At 34.4% G+C, this 13,553-nt stretch overlaps 1 protein-coding gene across 3 annotated transcripts in view; it reads right to left on the reverse strand.

Annotated features, from left to right (window-relative positions):
- Window positions 1-13,553, reverse strand: part of trappc9 (trafficking protein particle complex subunit 9) — a 212,131-nt gene that overhangs the window by 154,541 nt on the left and 44,037 nt on the right. For all 3 annotated transcript variants that reach the window (XM_044138231.1, XM_044138229.1, XM_044138230.1), the window contains 2 exons: window positions 7,463-7,608; window positions 3,244-3,329 (listed from right to left, as the gene is read on the reverse strand). In XM_044138231.1, the coding sequence (XP_043994166.1) occupies window positions 3,244-3,329; window positions 7,463-7,608 (232 nt within the window). The remainder of the gene's footprint in view (window positions 1-3,243; window positions 3,330-7,462; window positions 7,609-13,553) is intronic.

The following is a 13,553-nucleotide window of genomic DNA, read 5'->3' on the forward strand; positions in this document are numbered from 1 at the left end:
GCACTAAAATACCTTAAGTTTTTGGGGTTTTTTAAAATCATCCTGACTTTAGAATTTATCTTAAAAAGGAAAATTTCGGGGAGGCTAAATGCGCTAGAGGTTTTCACGAGTAGCAACAGCTAATCAAAAATTTTGTTCCAATATTAACACACTGGTGTAAGTGTGCGCACCAACAGCGACTTGTCTTTTGGCAGCGACTACGCCAAAAGACTTGAAGGACTGTGCACTGTCTTTTGTATTTGCATTTCCCATATAACAAAATCTCTTATTTAAATGGAAATGCATAATTTCCCACTTTCTTTTAAAAGCAGAGAAAATCCATCTTTTCTGCAAAAGTCCTGGCCAGACTAAGTTGAGTACACAAAGTAGGAGAGCGTTGCGCTGCCTCTGAACGGGTCAAAGTCGCTTACGGTGGCCCCAAAATTGAACGTTAAAGAGGCTGTACTGTAGTAAAAAAATAAAAAATAAAAAGAAGCACTTAAATGAAAATCTATAAAGCTGAGCTGGGTATTAGAGGTGAAATCGTGTGGTGACTGAAAATGGGGGTCTGTTTTGTCAAACTGAGCGGTCACCTTGGCGAGAGATGATGGAAGGGAATGCTGTGTGTGTGTGTGTGTGGGTGTGTGTGTTTGTAACCTTGTGTTTTGCTGAGTTGGTTGATGCAGTCTACCACCAGTTGCAAATTAGCTCTAGATGGCTTTCATAAACCTATTTGTCTCTGCGTGCAGGACTCTACAAGACCAGCTGAGGATCCCGGCTGCCATGGAGATGTAAAGGGCTTCGGCCTGCATCTGTAATCTGATCAATTCACCGCTCAGTGGGAGGAATTGATGGTTATGTCATTACAGCCTTACCATGGCCATTAGCTTGGTGCAACTTACAGACAAATAAGCAAGAGCTTTCTGCAGAAATGCAAAGTGTGCTTGAGTGGATATTAATATACTGGAAAGAGTTCTTTGTAATGTCTGAAAATATTAGAATAGCATCAAGTATGAGGAACAAAACTGAGGAAAAGGGGTGAACATTGTCATTGTTGACTCTTCAGCCAGATGTAACGTATTCATTTTATTAAAAGTCTGACACCTATATGAATTTTGTCTTGAAAGCACTGCAGTCTTATTAAACTGTTTCTGTCTTCTGGCTGAAGCCGCAGAACCAGAACCAAACCAAGCAGTCACTAATATAGAACAAAATTCCAAAAAACTGCAAAGGTGCTGAAACGCTGAGTTCCTTTAAATCAAGACTAAAAATCCACTTGTTTAAAGTTGCTTTTGATTAGTAGTGACTGGAACATTTACTTGCTGTGTATTAGAGGTACACCAATCTGATATTAATATCTGTATCAATATCAGTATTGACAAAAATTCCATATTTGGTATCGGTAACAATGTACCCGACCCATAAGGGCAGATCTATTCAGTGTAATTCTATGCTTTGTTAGTTTTGTTTTACACTGGCTGTTCTGCTTCTAATTGCACTTACTGAACAAATTAAAGTGATGTTATTTTTATATGTTGTGCTTTATTGGCGCAGAGTTATCAAAATAATTTTTTTTCTTTAATGCATTTAAGTTAATTCAGCTCTGCTTTTCTGTATCTTATCGGTATCAGCCGATAATAAAACTTAGATATCTATATTGATATCAAAAGTGAAATAGTGCATACTATGTATTTGACATAATGTAGTGTTTATTGCTTGCTTCATAATTTGGTTATTGTATGATGGTTTCTTGATGTAAAGCACTTTGAAGCACCTTGTTGCTGAAATGTGCTATGCAGATAAACTTGACTTTACTTATGATATTATCAGATGAATCAGGAGGGATCAATCAGCCAACAAGACAGGTCCAATTTTCTTTTGACTCATCTGAGACAGCTGCTGAGATGAGCTAAAAATTCATTCAGTCATTTGTTCTCTACTTTCCCGATAATTAAAGAGCCATCACTTTTGACAAGTATTACACTGTGGACGGTTCCGTGTGACGGATATCAGACCGATGAACCCTTTCTCCGGTCAGGCTTTACATCACTGCATGTGTAAACAGACGCAGCGGTAAAGAAAAGAATTACTGTCTAATCTTTAGCAAACACAAACCAAAACAGTGGCCTTGCCCTGGCGTCTACTTCTCCAAAGCAGCGGTACGGGAGTAACGGAGTGTGTTAATGAAAAATAGATGTCACGGAGGTGTTGGTTCGCACCTCAGCTGGAGGTCCTTTAATAACAACAAAATGTTCGGGGCTCAAACAGCTGCCGACACCAAGCAGCTTTCAGAATTGATTAAACTAGACTGCCTGATGTCTCGTGGCTCTTTTACGCCTCTGTTCTGGTCTTCAAATGAAATAGAGCGACCCTGCCCGTTTCACACATTATGAGTTCTATCTTTTCAAACTGGAAAATGCATGAAATTGATGAATGTAATGTTTTTGAATGACGTGCTTTGTTTGCACGAGCTGCTTTCTTAGAGTCAGAAGGCTGAAACAGCTGACATTTGTAAAGAGAAATTTATACAGAACTAGCCAAGCAATCAGGAGTCACTGAAACCAATTTCTATGTTGGACTCACCACATTAGCTGTGTTTCCATTGTCCAGATAACTGCACGATTTTATATTTCAAAAAATAGATTTGCTTAATGGAAACATGCCAAACACGCATTTTTTGATTTAAAGAAAAGATACAATGAGGTGGTTTCTCAGCCATATCAAAGTTGGTTTATTTCACAATAAGTAATTATTGAGTTGAAACAAGCTCTGAAAAGCGCTGACAAGTGCTGAACAGTCACATATAAGTTTGCTGTGTCTCTTTTCAAGTGTAGTAAGACATTTGCACTAGAAACTGGACCAAAATTGCTTAGTAAGTGAAGTTGGTTCTACGAAGTGCTAACTGAGGAGCAAAGACACCTAAATGTTTAAATAAGCACTTCGATTTAACAAATCAGTGGTTAGCACACAACAGTGTTAGCCAGCTGATGAAAGGCAGCCATGATGACCGCAGTTTTTCTGTAGCTCCTCCCAAGCCCTGGAATGACCTTCCCTGGACATTAGATTGACCCCTGAACTTTGATTTTAAATTCATTCTTAAGAGCCATCGCTTTTCTTTGGCATTTGACACAATCTGAGATGTCTAAAGTGCTCTGTACATAAAAGGGTTTTGAAGTTTGTGTTGTGTTTGTTTTTATAAAATCATAATATAGTCTAATATAGGTGTAATGGTACACGCAGTGTTTGTTTTCTGTTTTTATATACCATGTTCTCCACACGAAGCTCGTAGGGCATCGGGTTGTACACCATCAGCTGAACTTCACAAACGTCTCCTTGAACCCACTGGAAATCTAGGAAGAGAAACGAGACAAAACAGTCTCAACTTTTTTAAAACGTAGAACAAATTTGCCAGTATTCCAGCTCTTATGACTGTTTGTTATAGGGATGCAGCTATTTTCAGTTTTAACAATCACCATTGTATGATTTTATACAGATTTCTATTTTTAATTATTATTATTGTCTTTTTGCTTCAGAACATACAGAACAACCAAAAGCATCAAGTATTCTTTAGTTACATTTACTCAGTTACAATGACTTGGGTAACATTTTGAAAAAGAAACGTTTAGAAGTAGTTTTACTGCAGCATAGCTCTACTCATGTGGTTTCTACTAAACGTGTTGAGTTAAACAAGGAGGTTTTGCATTCAATTATTAGTTCCGTTTGAAAAAATGCAAATCACAAAAGGGTAAAACTATACTGATTTTCATTTACAAAGAAAAAAACAAAAGAAACCCAAGGAAGCACTGTTCGACAGTATTGTATTTGCAATTCTTTGAAGGAAAACTGAAAACTTTTGTTGTACAGAGACGATATTAAGCCCCGCTGGAGATTTTCCTCCATTTCTAAACGTCTCACATTCTCGTACAGTTGGACGCTCCGTTCGCAGTAATCAGACTTGCAGAGAAGGCCTCAAAAAAAAAAAAAAAAATCCCATTTCGAACCCTGGAAGGGAAGGGGATTTATGGAGGGCGAGCCGCAGCCGTGGCCCCAGGGAAATTAGGCCAGTTCAAAGAAAGATATCTATAATATGACTGTCTGGAAAGCTCCATATTACCGCAGGTCTAGCTTGCAGGCATGCTCTAGCAGCTAGCCAATTAAGTGTGAAATGCACCAAAAAAAAAACAACTATACAAATACTTTGCTGGCATCTCATTTGTGCATCATAATTCTTCAAGTTAGAACCAATATTCAGCAGTAATCTTCAAAAGGCTTCAGCTTTATGAAACATCATCACAGAGAGCGATAATGGTAGCCATCCATCAGGGCTGTTTGCTGGGGATTCCTTAAAGAGCGAATCATTTTGTCAAACAGCCTCTAACACGATCTTAAAATGATGTTTATGGTGAGAGAGTGAAGTGGGGGGTGTTTACTGAAGTTACTGGACCCTGCAGAGAAATGTTCTGTAAAACTATCAGCAGTATTAATGTGCCCATCTGAATAATTTATCATTTACGCACACGGTGCGCAGAGACCGACGCAAAATCAAATCCATGCGTGGGGAAACGAAGCGGCTCCACAACACGACAAATATCTGGTAAACAAACCAAAACGCCAGCGCTCAGGCCTGGCTGACTCTATAGAGTCATGAAAAATTTAAGTTGGAAAGATGTGAAAGAAATATTCAGCTCATTTCGCAAATGGCCAAAAGATGCACTGTGTATTTATGACAGTCAGAGATTTCAATGTAATTGACATTCTTACACTGGAGATTGGAAAATGGCCACACTAGGAATGATGGAACTCCAATGAAAATCTGCAGAATCTAAAAAATGTTAAAATTGTTCTCCAACTCGGGGAAAAAAAGGTTAAAACCTAACAATCAAAGCAAAATATTTGTCACAAATATCAGAAATGTCACAGTGACTTTTCAAGCACATATTCATGTCAAGGTAAGGCAAGACTATTTGAACAGTATGTGAAAAATGGGGCAATTTGAAGTACTTCACATTAAAAACATCATCAAAAACATTACATTGCATGTTCCAGTTTTTATTAATTGAGGGTACCTCTAAACAAATAGGTTGTAAAACTTTGTTTAAAGGAAATTGGTCTTTCAGCTGTTTTGTAGTTTTCTGGAAGCTTGTTCCAGATTTGTGGTGCATAGAAGCTGAATGATGCTCATCCATGTTTGAGTCTGGTTCTTTGAAACCTGTATCATCAGTTTGATAAAAGATAGTAATCCCAGAAACATTCTTCAGATGATAAAAGACCAACTTTGTAACCGTTTTTATGTGTCTCTCAAGGTTCAGATCTGAGATTCTAGTTGTAACAACTAACGTTGTGTGCCGACTCTGAATCGTTCTTCTTTAGATCCAAAGTCAATAACTTTAATTTTGTTTCTGTTTAGCTAAATAAAGTTGGCACATCCACACACTGATTTGTCCTATGCATCTACTCAATGCATAGGACAAATGGATAGAGCATTATGTTTTTAACTCTGGGGGGAGAAAATACCTGATAACAGGGATGGGTTTACAATTTCGATCTGATCAGACGCGACGACAGGCTAAACTTTCTTGAAGAAAGTTGTGGCCAAGATATGAAGAGAGCAAGGGAGTGAGAATAATCTATTCAGAATTTATTTGAAGCCTTTGTGGATGAGTTGGTAGAATCGTGCAATTTTCTCCAGATTAAACACCGGAACTGGACTGGATATTGATGTGCAAGCTAATTTTCAAGATTTTTTCAGTTAAGAAGTCAGAAAATTCACTGCAGGTCCTGTGGATTAGAGTTCATGTGTTTCTGACAGCTTTGAGAGCAAAGCAACACAAACAGAGAACTTTAGCCTCACAAATCCCCATCTATGACCACAGTCATTTTCATCAAGCCAAATAATGTATGTAGCATCACTGCCATGCTTAGGGCTACTAAAATTAAGGGACGCTGCAAAGTTATTACAGATGTAAACAGCACTAAGTGACCATGAAAATAAAAGTCACCACTTTGGGCTAATAGCTGTAGCTGCGTTTCAAGCAGAGCAGAAAGCCAAACATATATATTATATATATCACCATCCAAACACTCAAAGGGCACATAAAGTCACGTCCCTGTGTGCCCGTTCAGCTCTGTAACAGATAGACTCTCATCCAGATCAGAGTAAACGGCTCGCTGTAGACAGTTCTTAAAGCAGTCTCAGAGCAATTACAGAAAAATAAATAAATAAATCCCCCGTTTTATGGCTGTGCATCAATCTGACTCATTCTGAGTGACTTAAAGAAGAACAACAGATCATTCCTCCACTGACGGACCAAAGTTACCAAACTGAACCGATAAAAGAGGAAAGATGATTAGTGTGAAGCTATGAAGCTTTACTGCCGGTTACGTGTTATAGATACTGAAGAGCTGCCTGAGTCTGAGTCACCTGTTTAAAGACTTCAGAAGCTGCTGGTTGCTTCACCAGATTTCTCAATCACCATGGTCACTAAAAAAATGAAGTTCTTCTCAGCTGCTTGTCGTCAGATGAAAAGCAGCTCCAGAGGCTATGAAGCATTAAGGCTGATCCGGGTTATGTTTTTGAAATTATCAGCAGTTAATCAAGTCGACTGTAGAAACACATGAGAGCAGATTGGTTCCCAAGTGGTTTGTGTGAACATGTTAAACCATACAGTCACACAGCAGGTGTAATCCCTTTATTTTAGGCTAAATGAGTTTGCTTTTCTTGTCTTTGCTGCTGTAGGAGATTTTTCTCTTGGTTTTAAATGGTGTGCTGAAACCGCAGCAGGCTTCAATCTAATCTTCCAGCCAACAAACTGATTCATATTTTTATATTGCAATTAGAATACAAAAATACATACGAGCACTGATGATAGCAGTACAGTACATAGAGGTTTGGAGACAGAGGGTAGATGATGTACAAAGATTGCAAAAGTTAATGAAAAGGTAAAATATTATTTCAATTAAAAATGTCTGACACAGATGTTGACTTGGCCACCTAACTCTCTGAATCTTCATTCAACTGATTATCAACTCTTTTTTGTCTCAACAGGTGGATTTTGGAGATGAGTGGTGACTTGTAAAGATATTTTTAAAAAACCTTCCAGTAACAGTACAAGCTTTCTGTTGCTGTTATATATTTGTATTATTGCAGTCTAAACTCAGAAAATTTGACCAATGACTTAAGACTATTAAATGTCGCTTCAGAATAGATTATTCTTGTTTGGCGTTTAAATTAAAGGGCTATTTTACCATTTCTAAATTAATCTGGGCTCATTTTGAAAAATAAGGAGAATTTTTGAATGTAAATGTAAATAGAAATAAATTAGTTTTATTATTATTATTATTATTTTCTCTATCTTACAGATGTGATTTATAGAAGTCAATGAGGCAAGACTACATTTATTTTCATAACTGATGTCAAAAAGGGTCAGAACTTAAATGTTAGAGACAAATAACTGTGGACTCTGTTGACCTTGTTTGGACTCACCTATCTTCTTACAGCGCTCCTCTCCTCTGTTGTGTATGATTATGGGCGAGTAGATGAAGGGACTGGCGGTGGACACGCTCTGTCCCAGGAGGCCTTTCACTTTGTGGGGCCGTAGACTGGTGGGCAGATTGAGCAGCTTGACCGATCTGGGTGGAAGCACAGAAATATGATTTAGCTTTGCATTTAAGGGAGGGGGGTGAACTGAGCTAAACTTTGGGTTAGTATTCACAGGAAGTTAGTTTGAATTTGCTTGGGTTGCATAAAATTCTGATCACATTGCTGAGTATTCATAAATATTACAGAACAAAGCTTGAGATTTATGGTTGGGCCTTCTGGGAAAGGTTGCAAAATCAGCAAGCGACAAAACACCGAGACACAGGCAACTTTTAAACAGTGTTTACCCCAAACTTCCACAAACAATGGACTTAAAAAAAACCTCATAGTAATGTATAATCACATCAGCCTTTAATTATCTCATTACTTCTGCTTAACTGGGTTGTTTTCCAGCTTCCTCCCACATTAACTACTTCCTGGCAGGCTTAAAACTTAAAACTCTGCATGTATGTTCTGTCCACCACAGCTTATTGCAGACATTAGAGTCTAGCTTTTTGAAAAAGAACTTTGATGAGTTATGTTGCAGATTTTTCAGTCAGATGGGCCGTAAACGTTCAGGTTTTTATGTTTCTTCGTAGGACTAAAATTGGGCAACTGAGTCTAGTTAGTTTGCTCAATTCTGTCATGAACAGCCTGACTTCCAGTGCGCCAGCCAACAGAAGCACTGGCACTCAAGCAGAAGAATGATGACCATGGCAAACAGCCCATGTTATTAGAAGTACTTCAGATGTGGAGATCTGGGAACACCTTTTGGTAATAAAAGTGTCAGGCGACGACAAAGCACATCACATTACAGCCCCTGTCCTTAGTGAAGTGTTCCAGGGCTGCTGATCTGTATGGCAGCCAACAATGAAGAAATACTACAGCAATTTGAAAGTGAGTAAAGCAGGGTAAAGCAGGACCAATTTGAAACATTTTGGTGATGGCACAGTTAAAGTGACAGCTGGGATGGTAGGACAAAAAAAAGGGTCTTATGGTTTTTATGGACCCCCTCATAGTACCTAAAAACTCTGAGAGAATAAAGTATATGGAATATATGACACTTATAATATCCAAACTTACTGTCACATAAACCAAAATTGTCAAGTCGAAAGTGTTTGGAGGACAAAAAAATATATAATTACATAAATAATAAACTAGAACATCATTGAAGAAATTTAAACAGGGCCTGCCAAAGTGTACCAGTCAGTTGGAACCTAGCATTCTAATGCTACAAATTAGCATGCCAAAGTAAGCTAAATGTACTCAATAGCACGTAGAGAGTCGCAAGCATGTTAAATAACATGGACCTGCTCCATTCAGTATGTTAAAATTAGTGCATAAGCTAAAATTAGCCAAAATGTCAATGTTAGCCTAAATGCTGCCAGTGGAGAGTATAACTAGCATGTTGTCTTACATTGACATCCTCCATTCAGTGTGCTAAACATGGCTAATAAATAAGAAAAACAATAGCTAAATAGATTATTTTATGGAAAAGACCATGCCTGCAAATGTTTGTACTAATGTTAATTTTACTATTGCTGAAGTAAAATTCAGATGTTTACTTTGTGGCACTTACCTACCAGAAAACGCTCTCATCTCTTAGCGACAGATTAACAACAAATATTGTTATTGTTCAAAACACATGATTTCTTCTGCTCTTTTTAAATACTACTCATCTTATATCTAAGAAATGTGCAGTTGGTAAATTTTGGAGAAAAGTGAAAATGTTTTGGGTTTTTTGTCACTGATGGTAAATATAGTGTAAAACAGACATTTAAAACAAAAGCAAAAATCTGCTTGTACTTCATGGCAGTTTGTTGTGCTCATCTCATAGCAACAAATTAATAAGTAATATTATTGTTTACGAAATATAAGTTCTTTTGAAATACTGCTTATGTGCTTAGACAACAAATTTTGAATGGGAAAACTTTGAAAAACTAAAATATCTAATGTTTACATTGTGGCCCTTGGTTACTAGACAACGCTGTCATCTCTTAGCAACAGCTTAACAACAAATATTGTTATTGTTCAAAAAACATAAGATTTCCTCTGCTCTTTTGAAATACTACGTATCTTATAAAACTTAAGAATCATCATTTTGGTTAATTTTACAGAAAAGTTAGTTTGTTTTTTTCTCATTGATGGTAGCATCAATAAAAATTTCATTTTTATGCTATAAAAATGAAATTGAACATAAAAGTAAAAATCTGATTTATGCTTCGTGACAGTTTATTATCAGAAAAAGAATAAATGCTCATCTCTTAACACCAAATTAATAAGTAATATTATTGTTTATAAAGTATAAGTTCTTTTGAAATACTGCTTAAATGCTTAGATGACACATTTAGAATGGATAAACTTTGAAAAACTAAAATATCTAATGTTTACATTGTGGCCCTTGGTTACCAGAAAACGCTGTCATCTCTTAGCAACAGCTTAACAACAAATATTGTTATTGTTCAAAAAACATGATTTCCTCTGCTCTTTTAAAAAACTACTCATCTTATTCTACTTAAGAATTGTCAAGTTGGTGAAGTTTGGAGAAAAATCAAAATGTTTTTTGGCCATTAATGGTACACAGACATTGAACATAAAAGTAAAAATATGATTTATAATTCGTGACAGTTTATCAGAAAAAGAAAAAGAGCTAATCTCTTAACACCAAATTAATAAGTAATATTATTGTTTATAAACCATAAGTTCTTTTGAAATATTGCTTATATGCATAGACAAAAAATTTAGAGGGGATAAACGTTGAAAAACTAAAATATGCAATGTTTACATTGTGGCCTTGGTTACCAGAAAACGCTCTTATCTCTTACAAACGGCTTCACAACAAATATTGTTATTGTTCAAAAAAACGCAAGATTTCCTCTGCTCTTTTGAAATACTACTCATCTTATAATACTTGAGAATCGTCACTTTGGTGAATTTTACAGAAAAGTTTGTTTTTTTTATCATTGATGGCAGATATACTATAAAAATGAAATTGAACATAAAAGTAAAAATCTGATTTATGCTTTGTGACAGTTTATTACCAGAAATAGAAAAAATGCTCATCTATTAACACAAAATTAATAAGTAATATTATTGTTTATAAAATATAAGTTCTTTTAAAATATTGCTTATATGCTTGGACAAAAAATTTAGAGTTGGTAAACTTTAAAAAACTAAAATATGTAATGTTTACATTGTGGCCCTTGGTTACCAGAAAACACTGTCATCTCTTCAGCTTAACAACAAATATTGTTATTGTTCAAAAAACATGATTTCCTCTGCTCTTTAAAAATACTACTCATATTATTCTACTTAAGAATTGTCAAGTTGGTGAATTTCGGAGAAAAATGAAAATGTTTTTCTGCCATTAATGGTACACAGACATTGAACATAAAAGTAAAAATCTGATTTATACTTTATGACAGTTTGTTACCAGAAAAAGAAAAACTCTCATCTCTTAACATCAAATGAATAAGTAATATTATTGTTTATGAAATATAAGTTCTTTTGAAATACTGCTTATATGCTTAGACAACAATTTTAGAGATGGTAAACTTTGAAAAACTGAATTACATTGTGGCCCTTGGTTACCATAAAATGCTGTCATCTCTTAGCAACAGATTAACAACAAATATTGTTATTGTTCAAAATGCATAAGATTTCCTCTGCTCTTTTGAAATACTACGTATCTTATAATACCTAAGAATCGTCAATTTGGTTAATTTTGCAGAAAAGTTAGTTGTTTTGTTTTTTATCATTGATGGTAGATGTACTATAAAAATGAAATTGAACATAAAAATAAAAATCTGATTTATGCTTCGTGACAGTTTATTACCAGAAAAAGAAAAAAACGCTCATGTCTTAACACCAAATTAATAAGTAATATTATTTTTTATAAACCATAAGTTCTTTTGAAATATTGCTTATATGCTTAGACAAAAAATTTAGAGTTGGTAAACTTTGAAAAACTAAAATATGTAATGTTTACATTGTGGCCTTGGTTACCAGAAAACGCTGTCATCTCTTAGCAACAGCTTAACAACAAATATTGTTATTGTACAAAAAACATAAGATTTCCTCTGCTCTTTTAAAAAACTACTCATCTTATTCTACTTAAGAATTGTCATGTAGGTGAATTTTGGAGAAAATTTAAATGTTTTTCTGCCATTAATGGTACACAGACATTGAACATAAAAGTAAAAATCCAATTTATGCTTCGTGACAGTTTGTTACCAGAAAAAGAAAACATTCTCATCTATTAGCACCAAATTAATAAGTAATATTATTGTTTATAATATATAAGTTCTTTTGAAATACTGCTTATATGCTTAGACAACAAATTCTGAGTTGGTAAACTTTGAAAAATTAAAATATCTAATGTTTACATTGTGGACCTTGGTTACCAGAAAACACTGTCATCTCTTCAGCTTAACGACAAATATTGTTATTGTTCAAAAAACATGATTTCCTCTGCTCTTTAAAAATACTACTCATATTATTCTACTTAAGAATTGTCAAGTTGGTGAATTTCTGAGAAAAATGAAAATGTTTTTCTGCCATTAATGGTACACAGACATTGAACATAAAAGTAAAAATCTAATTTATGCTTTGTGACAGTTTGTTACCAGAAAAAGAAAAAATGCTAATCTCTTAACACCAAATTAATAAGTAACATTATTGTTTATAAAACATAAGTTCTTTTGAAATATTGCTTATATGCTTAGACGACAAATTTAGAGTTGGTAAACATTGAAAAACTAAAATATGTAATATTTACATTGTGGCCCTTGGTTACCAGATAATGCTGTCATTTCTTAGCAACAGCTTAACAACAAATATTGTTATTGTTCAAAAAACATAAAATTTCCTCTGCTCTTTTGAAACACTACGTATCTTATACTTAAAAATCGTCAATTTGGTTAATTTTACAGAAAAGTTAGTTGTTGTTTTTTATCATTGATGGTAGATATACTATAAAAATGAAATTGAACATAAAAATAAAAATCTGATTTATGCTTCGTGACAGTTTATTACCAGAAAAAGAAAAAAACGCTCATGTCTTAACACCAAATTAATAAGTAATATTATTTTTTATAAACCATAAGTTCTTTTGAAATATTTCTTATATGCTTAGACAAAAAATTTAGAGTTGGTAAACTTTGAAAAACTAAAATATGCAATGTTTACATTATGGCCTTGGTTACCAGACAATGCAGTCATCTCTTAGCAACAGCTTAACAACAAATATTGTTATTGTTCAAAAAACATAAAATCTCCTCTGCTCTTTTAAAAAACTACTCATCTTATTCTACTTAAGAATTGTCAAGTTGATGAATTTTGGAGAAAATTAAAATGTTTTTCTGCCATTAATGGTACACAGACATTGAACATAAAAGTGAAAATCCAATTTATGCTTCGTGACAGTTTGTTACCAGAAAAAGAAAACATTCTCATCTCTTAACACCAAATTAATAAGTAATATTATTGTTTATAAAATATAAGTTCTTTTGAAATACTGCTTATATGCTTAGACAACAAATTCAGAGTTGGTAAACTTTGAAAAATTAAAATATCTAATGTTTACATTGTGGCCCTTGGTTACCAGAAAATGCTGTCATCTCTAGCAACAGCTAACAACAAATATTGTTTTCTTCAAAAACATAAGATTTCCTCTGCTCTTAAAAAACTACTCATCTCATTCTACTTAAGAATTATGTTATGAATTTTGGAGAAAAATAAATTTTTGCCATTAATGGTACACAGACATTGAACATAAAAAAGTAAAAATCCAATTTATGCTTTGGACAGTTTGTTACCAGAAAAGAATAAATCTCATGTCTTAACACCAAATTAATAAGTATATTATTGTTTATAAAATATAAGTTCTTTGAAATATGGCTTATATGCTTAGACAACATATAGAGTTGGTAAACTTTGAAAAATTAAAATATGTAATGTTTACATTGTGGCCCTTGGTTACCAAAAACACATCTCTTAG

Source organism: Gambusia affinis, linkage group LG14, assembly GCF_019740435.1.
Source record: "Gambusia affinis linkage group LG14, SWU_Gaff_1.0, whole genome shotgun sequence".
Taxonomy (NCBI): Eukaryota; Metazoa; Chordata; class Actinopteri; order Cyprinodontiformes; family Poeciliidae; genus Gambusia; species Gambusia affinis.